Consider the following 19,474-nt stretch of genomic DNA (forward strand, 5'->3'; position numbering starts at 1 on the left):
AGCAAAATTTATAATGGAAAGATGTCTTTGTGAATATGATAATTTAAAACTTAAATCTGTTCTTTTATAAATTCTAAATGATAACAAAAACATCAGCTTACAAAAAAGGAAGATTCCCTACTTCAGTGCAGGGTACCCAAATCTTTTAGAGACCAAACATCTTCTGTGAATTATCATTTACTGTGATTTTCTACAGTTTGCAATTTAAACTCATATTAACAAATTCAACAGTTAGTAAAATAAGTGTCACAGAAGTATACATTTTGCAGTTTCCCAAGAAAAATATCAATATAAAAGGAGAGATGGAGGAGACTACCACACACACATAAATCTTTGCTAGAAACCAAGTGTCAGTGTATTTTTAAAACACACACACACAGAGAAAGAAAAAGAATAAAAAAAAATTCATAGAAGGAAACAAAAGCATTTGTCTCATGAGCATTCTGAGTCTCTGTCCATCTCCCTGCTAGTGGCGACCTAGCTCCTTGTTGGCAGGGACCCAGTCTTAGTTATCTACATACCCTTAACATCTAGCACAATACCTGGGACAGGGAGATTCAAGAATTATTGCCTGAATAAAATAAATGCATAAGCCAATAACAAATAAAAATTAAGGCACTCATAATGGAAAATATTTTCATAGCTTAAAGAAAAATTTGATTACACAAGTTAGCCATGTTGAATTTCACATTGCAATGCAGAGGCAGGCTCTGTGTCCCCTTACCTGATGCACAGGCACTTTCTGCGGGGTGTTCTGGGGTGATGGGTGGAGCTGTGCCCAAGGCTGGTGATGAGGGTGTGGGGGTGAAGACTGGTGGTGCAAGCCCGGGTGGGGCTGCAGTGGAGGACAGGTTGGCAACTGCTGAAAAGACGGCTGTTGACCAGGATGTTGTTGGCCAGGTATCAGTCGTTCCTGGATTGCTTGTGGGTCTCCAAGGCCAACACCAGGACAACCATTTGGCCTCATGTGCCCAGTCAACTCCCTTGGTGCCGAGGATATGCCTATAAATGGACGAGACTGCTGCATGTTTCTGGGGCCCATATTCCTCTGTCCGATTCCCATGGCACCAGGGGGCTGGTGAGATGGCTGAGGATGGGGCATATTTGGATAACTGCCAACTTCCATTGGTATCCCAGCACTTCCCGGCCTGACTTGTGGAGGAGGAGTGCCTGCTGGATTACTCATTGCTTTCATGGGTGACATGGGAGGTGGAGAGGCATAAGTTCCCTGAGGCTGTGAAGGATGCATAGTTTGTGTGTTCATTTGGTTAAGTGAGCCACTGGGGTGGATGGGCTGCTGGTGCATTAGTCCTTGACCACTGTTTGATGGGAATCCTACAGCATTGGGGTATCTTGGTACGGACTGATTCATTGGAGTATTATTTGTAAGGCCTAAATTTTGATTCATCCCTGTATTGTTAACTAATCCCTGATTTAGGTTACTGTAAGGATATCGAGAATACTGCCCTGAGTTGTTTATAGTAGGAGAGGGGACTGTCTGGCTCCGAGAACTAAAGTTAAGGGTTTGTGGCCTAACAGCCCCTTGTTGGGGAGGATTCGGGGAGAATCTGGGACTGTGGGCAACTGATTCTCCATGGAGAGCAGTAGGGGGGTGGTGATGGAACTGCTGCACCGAGTGACGCAAGGAAGGTGCCATGCTGGGATTCTGCTGGGGCACGTGGGACAAGTGGCCGGGTCCTGAGGTGGCAATAAAAGGATTCCCCTGATTGAGGCCTTCTTGGCCTTGGGAAAACTGGCTCATCCTCTGCTGTGGCTGACCATGCTGCTGCATGGAAAAATCCCCACGTGCCATATAGCTGCCCATCTGCTGCATGTGCTGAGGGTGGCCCTGTGCAGGGGGCCCTGACGGAGCTGGCTGCGGTGGCTGTGGTTGTGGCTGCTGCTGCTGGTAGGGGGCTCGTATCTGGTCTGGTACCTGAACAGCCCTGGGGCCCCACATGGAGCTGCTGTCCACAAAGGATTGCCCATGCCTCTCATTCTGCATGCCAGGGTAGACACCCATCTGACCGCCACCACTGCCACCATGGGGCACCTGAGGAACGGGTGGGGTGTGATACTGCGAGTGCGGAGACGCGAGTCCGTTCCCAGGGGTGTTGCTCATCATTCTGTTCGGCTGATCCATCAGATGCATCTTTTGTTGTTCATACTGATTATAGTGATCAAAATGTGTCAGCTTTGTTTGATTTTGATTAGTAGAAGGATGATGAAGGGATGGCTGTAAAGAGGCAAAGCCTTGGTCTATTGGCATTTGCTGACCCATAGGATTTACTGGATTTTCCGGGTAACCACATTCTCCGAGGCCTTCAAGACCTTCACTGAAAATATTCCCATCCTCGCCAAAAAGACTCATCATTCCTGGATCTGCCATCTTCTTCCAACACACGGCTCCTCCAAACCACAGCTCAGGAGCTTGCCTGTGCTTCACTTCACTGAGGTGTTTGCCCTCAAAGCCTATAATCCTTAACTAATCTTCTTCATGTCATTCCATATTTCTTTAATTCTCTTGGACCCTGCAGTGTCAGGCAAAGTCTGGATATAGGTCCTAGAAGGGAGTTGGGGGTGGGGGAGAAGAAGGAAGAAAACAAAGAATTAGGATCCGATGATAAAACTGCCAGTATTTTGTACATCTGAATTTGGTCCCCATCAACAATACTAATCTAGCTCCCTCACTGAGCTGTATTTTATAAATTTAGTTCACTTTAAGAGAAACTCATTAGTTTCTACCAGAAGCATCATTATGATCAGTTACTTAGAAAGCAAGCAAAACACTAACCTTAACCTTAAATTAATCCATTCACTACACTTCCTAGCGTTCCATTCTTGAATGGAACAGAACAAAAGAACACAACATGAAGCAGCAGCAGCTGCCACAGCAGGCAAGCAGATGTATGAATATAGCCAAGCAGCTCATCTGCTAAACTAAAGCCCTGGAAATGCTCTGGTTACCAACAGCCCGCCCTTAACCTTATTCCCCTGAGCAGTGTAATCAGATGAGCAACAGCAGCACCAAGGGCTGTGAAAAGCTCAACTTAGTTAAATTGACTAGAGGATTATACAAATACCAAAATCGGTCATTTCATATGAATTAGATATTTACAGCCCACATACAACTATGTAACTGCAACAGAGGCATCTAACAAGAAAGTGTTCATAATGATGTTGAAAAGCAACCTTGAGAACAGGACAATACATACATAATTTCATTATGTTTAATGGCAGAAATATACAAGATTCAGAAGGAGACTAAAAGAAAAGCTTTCATTCTCCAAGAGGACCAATTTCACTCATGGCTCTGAGCCTACCATGGTCCCAGTCTGCACTGACACAGAGCAGCCCAATTACCAGGCTCATTATTCACCCGCAGGCACGCTGGGCTCTGGTGGACCAGAATCCCATGTGACCACTCAAGAGGAAACTAGTTGAGTGGATACTTTGTAGACAATGACTATTCTCATAACTAGAAACACAACTTTCTCCAGAACTGAAAATTATTTTATTTTATTTTATTTTATTTTATTTTATTTTATTTTATTTTATTTTTTTGAGACGGAGTCTCGCTCTGTCGCCCAGGCTGGAGTGCAGTGGCGCGATCTCGGCTCACTGCAAGCTCCGCCTCCCGGGTTCACGCCATTCTCCTGCCTCAGCCTCCCGAGTAGCTGGGACTACAGGCGCCCACAACCGCGCCCGGCTAATTTTTTGTATTTTTAGTAGAGACGGGGTTTCACCGTGGTCTCGATCTCCTGACCTTGTGATCCGCCCGCCTCGGCCTCCCAAAGTGCTGGGATTACAGGCGTGAGCCACCACGCCCAGCCTGAAAATTATTTTAACAGAATAAAGTTCAAAATATGCTCTCTTCACCATTGCCTTAAGTCCTTTTGGGATAAGGCAGGACCTAAGCAGGTAGGGAGACAAGTGGGCAGGCACTTGTGTTCGCATCCTACGTGCTTCCAGTGCACAGTATACACTATGTAACATGCTGCATTTTATTCAAAGTCTTCCTAACGACCCTGTGTCAGATTAAAATAACTAATTTAAAGAATGCTTTGACAATCTAAACTGGAAAGTGTTTTTGTTGAGTGCTAATTAAATCAACGGCCTAATAAAGAACTAATTCATATAGAGAAAATGACTGAAATCTCAAACATCTTTGGAATTTCACTCATTTTTTTCTCTTTTATAAGGATATTAAGCATTGTGTGATACTAGCCCACTTGAAAAAACAGTATCTTGAAGAATTTCCAAAGTGATGCTATAAACAGGCACACTCATAAATTCTACTGACACGCTTCCATAAGAGCATGGGAATGAACAATGGGCTAACCAACACTCCTGAGAACTTACCAGTAAGACACATAAAAATTCTGTTTCTGCCTGCCCTATTCTAACACATTCCTAACAAGGGGAGAATTTTGCTTACAGAAAATGTAAACAACATTCCTGTTCACTGTCAGAACTATAGACATAACACCTGAGAGGGTCTCCAGGTCTGTAGTTTTCAGGTGACAGCTGTCAGCTAAAGTCAAAGGTCTCTTCACTCCGCCGCTAACTGCCATGAATTTTCTGAACTACTTTCTCCAAATGCAGAGGTCAGATGGGTGAAAATAAGGTGAACATGAAAGCCATTTTACTGAAAACATGCTGCTCTACTATGCAACTATTTTAAAATCCAAAATAAAGAGAAGTAGACATCTCCAGTGCCAGTCGCAACAAATATTCATAAAATTAAATACACTCCTAAGAAGGCTAAGCAGTCAGTTGTCATTTATTCAAGGCTCATTTTAACTTTGAAAGAAATAAATACTGGAATGGACTTGATAATAGCTTAAACCAGCCATGCAGACCAACCACTTACCAAAACAACATTTCAAATTAGCTTAAGGAAAGTCACATCTACATATGTGTCACATCTACATATTTAAGGAAAGTCACATCTACATATGTGTCCTGGGGAGCAGCTTCATCCTCCAGGGTCTGCTACTGACTGGATGGGGCTCCAGGCCAGCTCCAGGTAAAAGTGATCCGAGAGGGAGTGGATGGCTTAGCCCACTGGTGACCTTCTGTTGCAAGCCCACTGAGCCCAGAGGCAGAGAGGCAGAGCCAGATCAAGCTTGGAGAAGTGGCGATGAAGCTGGTGCTTACTTTTTATCAGCTTAAGATTCAGAAGAAGGACAAGTTGCCTAACGGCATTAGTAGGGAAAAAACAGCCCTCCGACAGTAACCATACTGACCCTTGGCTGTACTCCTCTTCCTGTTCCCTACACCCTTCTACTAAGTGTCCATCTCCCAGAGGCATGAAAAACGCCAGCATTATATGGTATCAACTAAGCATGTCGCTCACCACAACTACAATCATGCTCAGGTAAGGTCCAGGCAGAGAAGTTCAAAAACTGGCTTTGTAGTCTGTCATTAGTGACCACTCACTGGGACAGCCACCAACGCCTTCCTGCCCCTTTTCTGACCTCAAGACCCAGCTGGCAACTATGCCAGGAATCCATCTGGTAGCTGCATTTCATATTTCTGATTTGAGCTAATCTAATTAATTTGTTTTGGTCCTTTTTTTAAATTTGATCAAGACCATCTGAAAGCCCACTTTCCCAAGTCGCAGCTGCAACGTATAATTTTGTGTTTCTATAAAAGATATTCATTCAAAGCCCTATTTTGAAAGCTTCTCCCTTGTCTACAGACAATATCTAGATTTTCTGTGTCTAGATGAACGCTGTTCAATGGGCCACAAATGCGAGCCATTACATGTAATTTTTAGTTTTATAGTAGCTACATTTTAAAAGTAGACCAAAAGAGTGAAATCCATTTTATCAATTTCTATTTAACCCAATAAATGCATAATACTGTCATTTCAACAGGTAATCAATATGAAAAAATGAATAAGCTAGTTCACATATTTTGGTATTGAGTCTTTGAAACCCAGTATGTAATTTATACTTACAGTATATCTCAATTCCTATTAGCTACATTTCAAGTGAAAAAATGTACATATGGGGCTGTGGCTTCCATACTGGACAGCATAAAGTATTTAAAAAAGAAGAAACAGAAGTAACAAATTAGCAATGACATTTTTTTAAGTCTCATAATTATCACCTGGGTAATAAACATTTGAGTTGCATTTATGTTTTATTTGGCTTTACATAAAAATTAACTCTCAAATCACAATCATTTATTCAAAATGTATTTGAATATTTACTGAGCACTACTGTGATCCAGGCACTAGTCTAAGAGCTGGAGAGAGATCAGTGAATAAAACAAAATTCCCTCTTGTCCTCATGGAGCTTATATATCTGTAAATGATGAATCTCCTAAATAAGAACTAAGATTCAGGGCTTATGTTATTAAAAACATCAGTTACCATTTTACAAAATACTTCTCAGTAACTTCTGATAAGGAATAGTCTAACTAAATGTGAGAATATGTAGCAAACGGTACAGATGCATATAATGGAGACATAGTAATTCAAGTTTCTACTCAGTGCCCTATTGGCTAGCATTTTCTGAGATGTGAACGAAAGGACGGTTCAGAAGATGCATGTGTTTTTTGGGGTGAGGAGGGGTCACAATGAGACCACTCAACTAACAGAATCATCAACATTAGAGGCACACTGTGAAACCAATTACAAACATTTTAGAGTTAGCAAGCACTCTGAAGACCTTCTAATCCAAATCCCTCCTCATTTAACTGATGAAAAAAATCCTTTTATAGACTGAGAGGAGTAAACTTCTTCTACAAAACATTTTAGTGACAGTTCCCAAAGATGAAAGAAATGAATGACTGAAATGGCAGCTTACTAGCGAGGACAAAATATTAAAGGCCTACATCAAGTCTGTTTTATCCAGAGAATCACTAAAACAATGCTGCCATCATCAAATAGAAGTGAATTTCCTTTCCAAAAATGTTTTTAAATTATACCATATATTACTTTTAGGAAACAAGCATATATCAACACCAAATTGGAGCTATTGGTAAATTTTACTGGAAAATAGCCAAATGAAAAATGGGCAGATCCAAGCACAGAATCAATGATAAAAGCAATGGGTGCGCAAGAAACCAAGATGAAAGAAATGTCACCGAAAACATTAATATTTTGAAAAAATATATGTATATATAAAATTTGTTAATCATAACTCATTTAAAATTTTTACTTATTACATTTATTTTATATATAGTGATTTTCTGACCTTTCAAAACAACATAAACAATTATTTACTACACTCTTCTCAAAGTAGAATGGTATTTGTATAGCTGAGTTTTAATTTGGTAGTGACACAGAACCTTTTTGTGTTACAGGTATGGGCTAGAAACCTAGCAAGGAGATAGGCGAATATATACCATCTTTCGCATGCAAAGTATCCCCTATAGCTCAACCACTATACGTCCAATTGTGTAAGTAAAATGTCATCCAAGGGAAACTTTTTTGATAAACAGCCAACAAGTGGGCAACAGTGAAATCATAGAATATTGCCTATTGGAACCTGAAGACTATTTTGCTGTTTACGGTTTGAATTTGTTCAAAATCAAACAAATTTCAAATAGAAATTTGTTCTATTCAAATTTCTCTCTTCTACTTCCAAAGAGCGTAAGGTATAGAACACAGCTGTGGTCATGATTCTGGGGATGAGGGTGGAGCATGAACCAGAATTTCCAAGGAAGCATCGTGCAGATGAAAAAACAGCACATCACAACCCTCATCATAACCCATAGAGACACCTCTCAATCATCAAGGCTACAAAACATATCAAGAGGGGCAAAGAATCCACACACTGGTAGGTGGACAGACCGAAGATAAAGGGTTCACACTGCTGAGTTTCCACTCAAAGTGAAAGTCCTTTCAGCTAGATCCTGAAGCCAGTTAACAGCAATCTCCTCCCCCTGCCCCACCCACAACCCAGCCCCCGACAGCCACTTGGGAACATCTAGCAGGGCCAATGCTTGCTGGTGAAGAAGACATCTATCCAACTGACAAGAACCTGGATAAAGAATCAGGAAGTGCCCCCCAAGTCACCAACACCAGCATATCAGTTCACCACAAAGTATTTTCCGTATTTGCTTCATGGGTCAAATGATGCCCTTCCTGAACCCCCTGGGTTGGCCAGCGGGGCCAAGACCACGTTTTCTTCCTGGTCAAGACCACATTTTCTTCCTCATTAGTATGCTAGGACATTGCCAATACTCTATGACTGTGCTGTGTAATCCAGCAGCCACCAGCCACATGTTGCTATTTAAACTACTTAAACTAAATAAAACTTAAAATTCAGTTCCTCAGTCGTACAAGTCACATTCAAGTTCTCAAAAGCCACATGTGGTTGGTGGCTACCTACTTGATAGTGCCCATAATGAACATTTCCATCACTGCAGAAAATTCTATGGATAGCACTCCTATGTATTTCTTCTTAGAGGTAACATGTTTTAACAAAGACCGTATTAAATAGCAGCAATCCTCTTTCATAAAAAAAATATTTTCTCCTCTTTCGGAGATTAGTATTTTTTTAAAGGTCCATATTTACCCTCTGGGATGAAATATATGGTATGTTTCCATATATCATATTTTATGTTAACTATACTTACAACCTATGTCTCCTTTCTGTATTATCTCCCAACATACATTCCTATTTCTTCATAAATAATTTTCAATCTGTTAGGAATAATTCTCAGCTATATAAAATTCAGAAAACGATTAAGGAAAAAAAAAAAAAGAAGTATGTGAAGTCCTTCTAAGGTCTGTTTGTCCCCAAGCATCATATTAAAAATAAAACCATAGAAAGCAATAAGGATTGCACTGGTAACCTCCATTCATATTACTAGGTTATCTCCCATTTTGCTGGTATTAACAGAAGAGACACATTTTCAATAAGGAAAACCACTGACATCATATAGGGCAACGCTACGCCTTATGTTAGCATTCCCTATGACAGCAACATCATCCCCATCTACCTCTTCGACCTAGCCAAAAAATGGGAAATAAGCCTAGATCCTTCCTGTCATCATTCATTTAAAAAATATTCAAGGTTAACAGACACTGTGTATACAGTGTTGAACGAAACAGATGTGGCCCTGTCTTCATGCAGCTCGCAGTTTGAATAAATGCCCCAGTACATCCCACATATTCAGTGCATTTCCCAACCTGCTAATGCTCTCTCCCAGATATTTATGGGTCTACCTCCTCCTCCCTGTTTACACTAGCTCTGAAGTAATCAGGCCTTCATGGTTTAGTGAACCACAAAAAATTAGAAATCTAATCGGTTCTCCCAAGTCTGGTCTCAACGCTTTCACGCTACCAACTGAATGATCTTATAAAACACAGATTACATCATACCGCTCCCTGATTAAAATCCTTAAAGGACCTCCCATAGCTTTCAGGTTCCACTCCAAATGCTCCAGCATGCTTGAAGGTATTAATAATCAAATCCTTATTGACCCATCCATTCTCAACTCCCTTAACTCCCTTCCCTCTGTCCCCTGAAGCACTCACAAACACCCCCATTAGGTATATCAAACTACTGAAAGTTTACCAACCATCCATCAGCTATCTCACACTTTCTTCGCCTTCACACCCATGGTCTCTTCTCTGGCCTCCTTATCCCCTCACTGTACAACCTGGCCTCTTTTTCATCTCAGTTCCTTTGTTAAAACCCATCTCTGGAAGCTTCCTGACCTCAACCCTCCCTCTTCAGGCTGATTCCAAAGCCCTCACTGACACTAGCACCACATCAACATGAGCAGAAGCTACAAAAGTGCCAAGCACTCTACTGTCCTTATGTGTTCAGCTCCCTCTCTTTCTGGAGACTGGACCCTGGCCATGTGAAGTGGAGTCCTGAAAGACAGGACCCCCAGCACCCCTGGGAGCTGGTAAGAGACACAGAGTCTCAGGCTCACCTCAGACCTCCTGCACCAGAATCTACCTTTTATTAACAAGGGCCCCAGGTGATTCCTGTGCATGTGAAAGTTTGGGAAGTCCTGCTCTCAGACTCTGAGCTCCTCCTATAGCACAGCACACACTGACCACTCGGTTAATATAATGGATCAACAACAAATGACACATGTTACAAATAATATTACAAAGTAATACAAAGATATGTCACTTAAAGAAAGTAGTCTTGACATTTGCGTCTGACAAATAAACAATACTGACTTCACTCAAAGAATTATGAACAGCCCTTAGTGAAAAATTTAATCTGTAATAGTATACAAGGAGTGGGTATCTAAAGATGGTTAATTTTAAAGATATGCCCATCTGTTTGCCAATCATTTGTGCAAGTCAAAAAAATGCAGTTAACATTAATATCTAATGCTATGTTACATAACATACTATTTCACAGGTTTCTTGCAGAAATCTTTCAGTTATTTCTACATAACTTTGAAGAGTCTGGATATTCTGAGTAGCCTTTATGATATACAAAAAAAAAAAAAAAAAAAAAAAAGTTGTTCTTCTGTTCCTTCATGCAGTATTGACACTAATATGTTTCCTTTCAAGGCAACTAATGAAATAGCACTTGGCTAACAGCTTATACTAAGTGCATGCCCACAGCACTAGCTTTTTCCTAAGTGGTCAAAAGGAGTATATTACCCCATACATAAGTTATGCCACAAAAGCACAAGGATCATGGAAATTTATGTCCTTTAGAGAATGGCCTTTACACCCTGCAATTCAAAATTCAAATACCACTCTCTGAAGCTAACTCCTAAAAGCTAAGCCCACTGAGAAGGTGGCCAGCACCTTGACCCTAACGTGGAGACAGCTGACCTGCTGCCCCAGTGCAGACACCAAGAAAATATGTCCAGCAGGGTTTTCATTCCATGTACACAACATGGCCTAGCAACATATGGGCACACATTCTAATAGCACCTGAAGCACTCAACATTGTATGGCAAAACAGAAATGACGACAAACATGTATCCATATATACCATATCTAGGTGTAGATCAAATATGTAGCTATGTAAAACATGTGTATCTATCCCATATCTTTTTTTTTTTTTTTTTTTTTAAGAGACAGGGTCTCACTCTGTCACTCAGGCTGGAGTGCAATGGCACAATCACAGCTCACTGCAGTCTCCAACTCCTGGGCTCAAGTGATCCTTCCACCACAGCTTCCCAAGTAGCTGGGACTATAGTTGTGTACCACCACACCCAGCTAAATTTTTTTTTTTTTCCCTGGGAAACAAAGTCTCATTATGTTGCCCAAACCAGTCTTGAACTCCTAGGCTCAAGCAATCCTCCTGCCTCGGCCTCTTCAAGTGCTGGGGTTACAGGTATGAGCCATCGCACCAGATCTCATATCTTTTGAATGTTATCCTAATTAATTGTAATATGATAAAGAAGAAAATCAAATGAAGAGCTAGGTCTAGAAATAAGTAAATGAAAATTTTTAAAGTAACTTATTTTGGACAGGAAAAAAATTAAATTTCAGAAATATATTTCAACCCACCTGGCAAGAATGCTTACAGTGCAGACTTATGGAAGAGTCATGCACAGTTTACAAAATTTGCTGATTGCTAGTATGTATCTTGCTTAATATTATAAAATATCCTGAGTTTTGTAAAGCCCAGGGTGGTGTATAAAGGTTAATGACACCATGTTTATTAGCATGATTTTAAAAAATCACCATTAGGAAAGATTTTCCCACTTATTCTAGACTTATTTCAAGCTACTGACTTGACATACACACACAGAAGCCTACAAAAAGTGAGGGTGGAACAGAAGGAAGGGAAGGAAGGAGCTGCCCTGTGGCCATGCTCTGTCTGGGGACCCCCTGGCAATCACCAGCTCCTATAAGGCTGACACTGAACCTCTGGAGGAGGAGGCAGAGGTGAGGCAAGGGCAAGCATGCAGAGGGGCCGAGAAAGCAGCAAACAGCCAGCTGCTCTTGTAAGAAGCATGCACTTCGTGTACTTACTGCAGTTGTCACTGATTAACTAACTGATTTGGCAATTTCCTACATTCTTTTACATTTTAAAAAATTTCTGGAAAGCTGAAAAGGGATCTTTTTTCATATTCCAGTGGAGTTAGAAGTGTACTCAATCCTGCCTGGTTTGAAAGGAAAGGGATAGAAAGGGTGTAAACAATCTTTTCTGATATACACCACCAACATTCTTTTCCTTAAAGGGAAAAAAAAAACAAAACAAACCCTGCACAACATCAGAACTGAAAAGAATCTGTCTATTCTCTTTGCTAGAGCAGTGCACATGTGATAGGAAGGGAGCCTTATCCATCACGAATAAACCTGAGCACAGGACAGGCAAAGCATCACAGCATACCAATGGCAGGGTTCACACAAGGCGCTCCAGGGCTTTCAAAGACCGATGCCTGTTAAGGCAATGCAAAAAAGAAATAACAGGAATTATAAAAATTCAGATTTCTATCAGGCAAGCAATACAAACAGGAGTTCAAACTGTAAAGGAAGGTTGAGATCTTTGGAAGAGTATTAGAAAAAGTATTTTGGAAAACTGCACCCAATCTCAAAAAGGTAAATCTACAGGAAGAAAAAAAAAAAAAAATGAAGAAAACAAATGTAACTTATTCGGTGACTATGATACTAAATTTTGGTTTCAAATCAAGTTATATTTGACAAAGGAGATGGAATTAAGGCTGAAATACAGAGTTAACAGTTTCACATCTGATATTTCACAATCATTTCAATTTATAACAAATTTGGGAAACATTTTTTCTATGCAGTAGTCCCCCTTCATCCTGGGGATATGTACCAAGACCTCTAGTGGACACTCAAAACCATGCACAGTACCAAACCCCATTGCTGTCAGTTGGAACACGTTTCTATCCATGTCTTCCACCCACAAATTTAATGTATTTTCCATCTTAACTAAGCACCTATCAGGCACTGTGGCTGTAACTTTTGCAGTTTGTGGTACAACAGCAAAATTAGCACAAATTTGTTTTTCCTTCCCCACAATTTGACAGAAGACTCATTCTTACCACAAATAATACTTGCGATTTATTTATAAGGTGTATATCTCAATACACAAACTTTTTTCTTTCTTTACAAGCTTTCACCTTTCCATTTAAAAGAAGCATTTTCCTGTTTATCTATGGCATATCCAAATCTACTACTCTTGCACTCTGGAGCCATTCTGAAGTAAAACAAGGGTGACTGGAACACAAGCACATTGACACTGCCACGGTTGACCTGATAACCACCATAAGATGGCTACAAAATGACTGATGGGCAGGTAGCATCTATAGCGTGGGTATGCTGGACAGAGGAATAATTTATGTCCTGGATGGGACAATGCAGGTCAGTGAAAGACCTCATCATGCTACTTCAGAGGGGCACACAATTAAAAACTTAGGAGTTGTTTATTTCTGGAATTTTCCATTTTTCTTTCTTTTTGAGACAGAGTCTCACTCTGTCGCCCAGGCTGGAGTACAGTGGCACCATCTCAGCTCACTGCAAGCTCCGCCTCCCAGGTTCACGCCATTCTCCTGCCTCAGCCTCCCGAGTAGCTGGGATTACAGGCGCCCACCACCATGCCCGGCTAATTTTTTGTATTTTTAATAAAGACAGGGTTTCACCATGTTAGCCAGGATGGTCTCGATCTCCTGACCTCGTGATCCACCCGCCTTGGCCTCCCAAAGTACTGGGATTACAGGCATGAGCCACCACGCCCAGCCTCCATTTAATATTTCTATACCAAAGTTGATCGCAGGTAACTGAAATCGCTGAAACTGAAACCATGGAAAGCTGAAACTGAGGCGGGGCAGGGGGTCTACTGTACCTACATTTATCATAAATGCAAGTAGGTTCTACAACGCCACCATAATCAAAACTATAAATATCATACAGCGAAACATGCCATCTTTTGGCCAAATTAAATGTCTTCATTCATATTAGCCTATGATAAAAGACAAAGTTTTATCCACAAACTCTGTATATTTAACTTAACATCTTCCTACATCTTCAACAAAGGTTCAACCCCAAACTGGCCTCTCTCCTTATTCCCCAGCAGTCATCTGGGTTTCCTTCCTCCAGACAGTTGTGTACTGGCGGAAAACTAACTTCAAGAAACATCTTTTTAATATTATCAGTAATTAACTCATAAGTTACATCTATGTTTTTTAAAACTATAATACAAAGCATTTTGTAACAAATTCTTTTATTACTTTTTTTGCACCACCATGCTATTCTACATCATTGAGCACTGACAGTAATGACATGCTTCTGGCTCACATATTTTCCCTAAAAATCATTTGACTAACCAATTCTAAGTAGTTTATACATATGAGTGTACAAGACTCTTGATACTAGGACAGCATTCTAACTTGTAGGTAAACTTCAGATTTCAGATTGAAAAAAGATCACACTTAAGTAGTCATAAATTTCTACATTGTGTCCATTTTGATCACAGATCAATATTTAAGTACACATCAAGTTAGCAAAGAGAATGTAATATAAGAAAAAGTGCAGTGAGAAGACAAGCTATTACCAGACATGACATTTGTTTTGCATAATGAGAATGATGAAAATAATTTAAGTCTACCTATGAAGCTTTGAATTTTGTACTTGGTTTAATCAAAGATTACAAAAAGAAGCAGGCACCTACTCAGTTTTAAAATACAGTGTTTACTAAGGCCTAAGACTGCTGCACCCACTCATCTATATGATCTTAATGAGTTTAACTACCATAAATCAGTTGATAATAAAATTATGATCCAGATAAGGAAATCTAAATAATTAGGTATCATCAGGGATAATACTTGCATCATACTATACCTACCCACATTTTCATGTTTCCTCCCCCATACCTGCTGCATCTCCAAACATACCAAATTCCCTACTTTATGCCCATTTCTCAGAAATCATTTGAAATGTCACTATCCCATTAAATAAATCTGAAGAATATAAATAAATGTTTGGCAAAAAAAAAAAATGTTCTGACAGACCACATATCTAAATTTTCTACTTCAAAAGCACACTCACAAGCACTCTGTGCTTTGGTTGGGCACCTGTCTGGAGCTCTCCATGTTCAAATGCCAAATTTCCTCAGCCCCAAAATCCTGCCATCCTAAGACAGTGAGATAACTTATGGCAAAAGTTCTTAAATACCACTTTGTACTCAAAACTGCTTAGATCATCATATCCAAATAACTTTTACTAGCTACATACAAACTGGTTATTTAGTAACGTTTAACCTTTCAGAATCATGTATAACACTTGTAGAATAAATCTAATTTTTCTGTTATTGACACTGGGGTCTACTTGAGGGTGGTGGGTGGGAGGAGGGAGAGGAACAGAAAAGATAACTCTTGGGTACTGGGCTGAATTCCTGGGTAATGAAATAATCTGTACAAAAAAACCCTGTAAGTTTATCTATGTAACAACCTTCACATGTACCCCCAAACTTAAAAGTTAAAATAAATAAACCTTGTTATCTTAATTTTGAAAGAATTCTTTTTCATTTTTTCATATTTTTCTTTGAAAAAATGATATCTTGTTTAAAGGTCAACCTGTAAATATAGACTATATTTCAATATTTCTTTCATCATAAAACATTTCAATGTCCCCATTATATCTCTATAAATGTGCACAGTGTCCCCAGGTAGGCAGGCACATCAAGACCTTGCTCGTTGCAGTGGGCCGAGATAGTGCCATTGCTCTCCAGCCTGGGCGACACAGCGAGACTCTGTCTCAAAAAAAAGAAAGACCTTGCCTTTTATATCTCTCACTTGTACCCCCAATGCCAGACACAGTGCCTTAAAATAGCTGTGGAATTAGCCATTACCTAACATCTCAGTATATCACTAACACTCCTTCCTCCTGCCACAAAAACATGGAAGAGTCAATGACTATATGGGTTTCTTAAGACTTTATTCACATAAGTGAGGGTGGGTTTTGGATTGGGGTGGGGAATTAAAGTATCTTTCATCTCTCCGCTAATACTATACCATTCAAAAGAACTGCACACTGATGATACCTTTCCAGCTTTACAATTCCTTGTTTGTGTAGAGACCTGTTCCAGCTTTCAGAGTAGAACCTCCAAGGTAACATGGTCTGGCAAATTTCCCATCAACAGGGTCAAAGAATCCACAGTTTTTAAGCTATGCTTTTTTAGAGAGTTGCGCATTTTACTTAACTGTGGAGCACAGACTGGAAGAGAAAGGTATGAGACTGGAGCCAGGAAGACAAATTCAAGGGCTCATACAGGAGTTCGGTAAAAGACGATGGTGCTACAAAGAAGGAGACAGATATACTCAAGAGAGAGACTTGTTTCTGGATGAAGGAGAGTCTGGGATGATAACGAGGACTGTGACTTGAGTAACTGAGCAGATGGTAAAAACCATTCACGGAAATGTGGGGAACAGGAGAGAAGCAGGATTTATTTATTTGGTATGGAAGAGAGGTATAGAAAAAAATTCACACAGAGCTCTCCAGGAGACAGTACAATATGAAAGTAGAGAGCTCAAGAGAGAATGCTGAGCTGAGATATGGCCATTTAAGTCACTGACAAACAAAAGGAAGACAAAGTTGCAGCAGATGAGGTCAACCCAAAAGCATATTTAGAATGACAAGAGAAAAGAGCAAGGACAGAATCCTGAAGAATATCAACACTCAGAGGGCAGGCAGAGGAATCAGCCAACAAGGTAGGGGCAAACACCAAGAGAAAGCTTTAAGAAGGAAGTGACCAACTAGTTCAAATGCTACAGAGAAAGAAGCAAGGTAAGACAAGTGTCCATCAGATTCAACAAGTTGGATATTAACTCTGTTAAAAGTAGTTACTATGGGCTAGGCACAGTGGCTCATGCCTATAATCCCAGCACTTTGGGAGGCCTAGGCGGGGGGATCACTTGAGGTCAGGACTTCAAGACCAGCCTGGCCAACATGGGGAAACCTCATCTCTACTAAAAATACAAAAATTAGCCGAGCAGGGGTGGCACACGCCTGTTATCCCAGCTACTCGGGAGGCTGAGGTGGGAGGATCCCTTGAGCCTGGGAGGTCGAGGCTGCAATGAGCCATGATCGAGCCACTGCACTACAGCCTGGGCAACAAGCAAGACCCTGTCTCAAAATAAATAAATAATAAAATAAAATGGGGATAATAATAGTATTTATTTCAGAATTATTAGGAGCATTAAGTACATTAGTATTTGTAAAGCACTTAGAACAATGTCTGCCACTTAGCACTATGTAAGCATTTGCTACATAAAATATACAATTAAACACTAACAGAAGTAGGCACGGAGAGAGAGAGGAGTAAGAAGGGGCAAAGACACAAAGCGGGAAATTAAGGAAACGTCTCCGAAGAGATGAGATGGGAGAGGCAGAACCCCCTGGGACACACAGGAAGGTGGGTGCAGATGGCAGAAGGAAATCAGCAGTGGACGTGCTTCCACTCTGATGGCTACAATTGGCTCAATGAGTTACGCAGGGTGTAGTGGTCATGAGGTGCTTATGTTAAAGAAAGAATCAACAGAACACTCTGGGCCCAATGAAGGTCTGAGACTGACTCTGAACTATAACTGAACCTGCACTACAAATAAATTCCTTTTCTCATTTGTAAAATACATATGATACCACCTACCTTTAATGCATCAGGCCAAATTAGATTGTGTGATGTAATGCACTTAATGCGATACTTGGTAGATAATTAGCACTCAGTGCAGATGATCACACATTTCGTGTTTTAACCTGAAAAATTTAAATACACAAAATATTAAATTAGGCCATGTGGCCTTGATCCAGTTACTTAACCTCTCTGATTCTTGATGTATCTCCAGAATGGGGAAGTGGAAAGGAGGCTGAAGAGAATGGCAAAAGTCCCTTCACTCTCAGATACTAACTTTACTAGCTTCACAATTGGAAATATGCTAAGTATAGCTGTCCTCTTCTGAAATCCACACTTCTGGTGAAAGAAAAATATTTCAAATTTCAAGAAGCACAGATAATGGATAAAACATAATTATATAAATAAATCAAACACATGTTACGTAAATGATTCAGTGAAGCTTCAGTTTTAAATGCAAAATTACATTTTATGGGATATTTACCAGGAAACTATTAGAAATCAGAAAGTAACTGCTCCTCCCTGCAGGTAAATTAGAACCTGGTTTTGGTAGTAAACTTGTATACTTCTGATGCCAACTGTTATAAACCATCACTTCTCAGAAAACATTCGCTTGTTCTCATTGGAGGAAATCCCCCTGCTCCCCACCTAAAGGAAGGGAAGTTGGCACTGGAACGCCTGCCAGCACCACCTCCAGGAAAATGGCTCAGGTACCTCTCAGACCCAGTCCCATAAGCCTGGAGTGTTGGTCCTAAAACAAGTAAGTCAGCTGAAGCAATTTTCTCAGAAGAGTGAAACCTCTCACTACCCTTTACTCCTAAACAGGTCTGGCAGCACACAATCTCTCCCTAATCACCAACAATATAAGCTCTCTGCCACACAACTGTAACCCTTCCATCAAAATAACAATTCAAGGGTTCAGAATGTAACTGCAAGGGCATCCTATAATGCAGACGCTTAACATATTCTTTCCATTTCCCAATTATTTGCTGAAAAAATCTGAGTGAGAAGCAACCTCCATAATTTCCTTTTCCAATAATAAAATAGCTTAATGTCAACTGTCATCCCCAGGGATGCTGTGAGGATGACTTAACTACTTCGAATCCCTAACAAAAAATATGCTTAGCAATATAAAAAATATATACAAATTCAACTCTCTGCTAGATCTGTCTTGATGGTACACTTTGGGATACTACTCAGAATTCTTAAGTATGCAGATAGTAGAGATATCTCATTAAGAAACCATAAGAAATTTCATCTTCATCCTTGATCTTGACTTCCACAATTTTTAAAAACCTTCAGGAGAGATAACCGAACATTCCTTTAAGACATCTTCATCCCTAACAACCTGCCATCAGTACATTTCCCCACATCTGGAATCTGGAATTTAAGAACTCAAGCTGCTGGTTGGGAACCCTGTGGCTCTGAGGCCCTGGGCCATGGGCTCCTGCCCCTCTTTATCCCTAGGACTTATTGCTGTGACTAGGATAAAGCAGGTACATGAATGCACTTGTTGAAGGAGTAAAAGATAATAGTTCTTTTAAACAAATAATCCACCAAAATTTGAATTTCTGTTCTTAATATGGAAAGGCAAATTGGAAACACTTGAATGCCAGATTTGCACATTCTGTCCTTGCTTGTCCCAAAGCTTATCTGCCCTCAATTTCACATATCTAATAGCCCTGGGCCATCTATTTCAACACAGGCCTATGACTTAACATAAGCATTTTCTCTCCTTTAGTTTTTATTGACCTTTATCAAAAATTAAGTTTATAAATGTTAAAGTTTATAAAATCACCACTTCTCAAAGATTAATGATGTCCAATTGTGACATTTCTCCAACACTTTAGAACAGCTTAAAAGTCATAGAGAAAAATGAAAAAAAAAAGGAATATAATGGCTGGGAAGGGATGCAGGAAAAAAGGAGAAAT

General features: G+C 40.2%; 1 protein-coding gene across 9 annotated transcripts in view; it reads right to left on the reverse strand.

Annotated features, from left to right (window-relative positions):
* Positions 1-19,474, reverse strand: part of LOC105482232 (chromodomain helicase DNA binding protein 7) — a 187,697-nt gene that overhangs the window by 122,912 nt on the left and 45,311 nt on the right. For 8 of the 9 annotated variants that reach the window (XM_011742258.3, XM_011742254.3, XM_011742255.3 and 5 more), the window contains exon 2: positions 725-2,563. In XM_011742258.3, the coding sequence (XP_011740560.1) occupies positions 725-2,389 (1,665 nt within the window). In that variant the 5' untranslated portion in view covers positions 2,390-2,563. Of the gene's footprint in view, positions 1-724; positions 2,564-17,561; positions 17,669-19,474 lie in introns of all 9 variants that reach the window. The other variant, XM_011742252.3, reaches the window with a different exon arrangement.

Source organism: Macaca nemestrina, chromosome 8 (genome assembly GCF_043159975.1).
Source record: "Macaca nemestrina isolate mMacNem1 chromosome 8, mMacNem.hap1, whole genome shotgun sequence".
Classification (NCBI taxonomy): domain Eukaryota; kingdom Metazoa; phylum Chordata; class Mammalia; order Primates; family Cercopithecidae; genus Macaca; species Macaca nemestrina.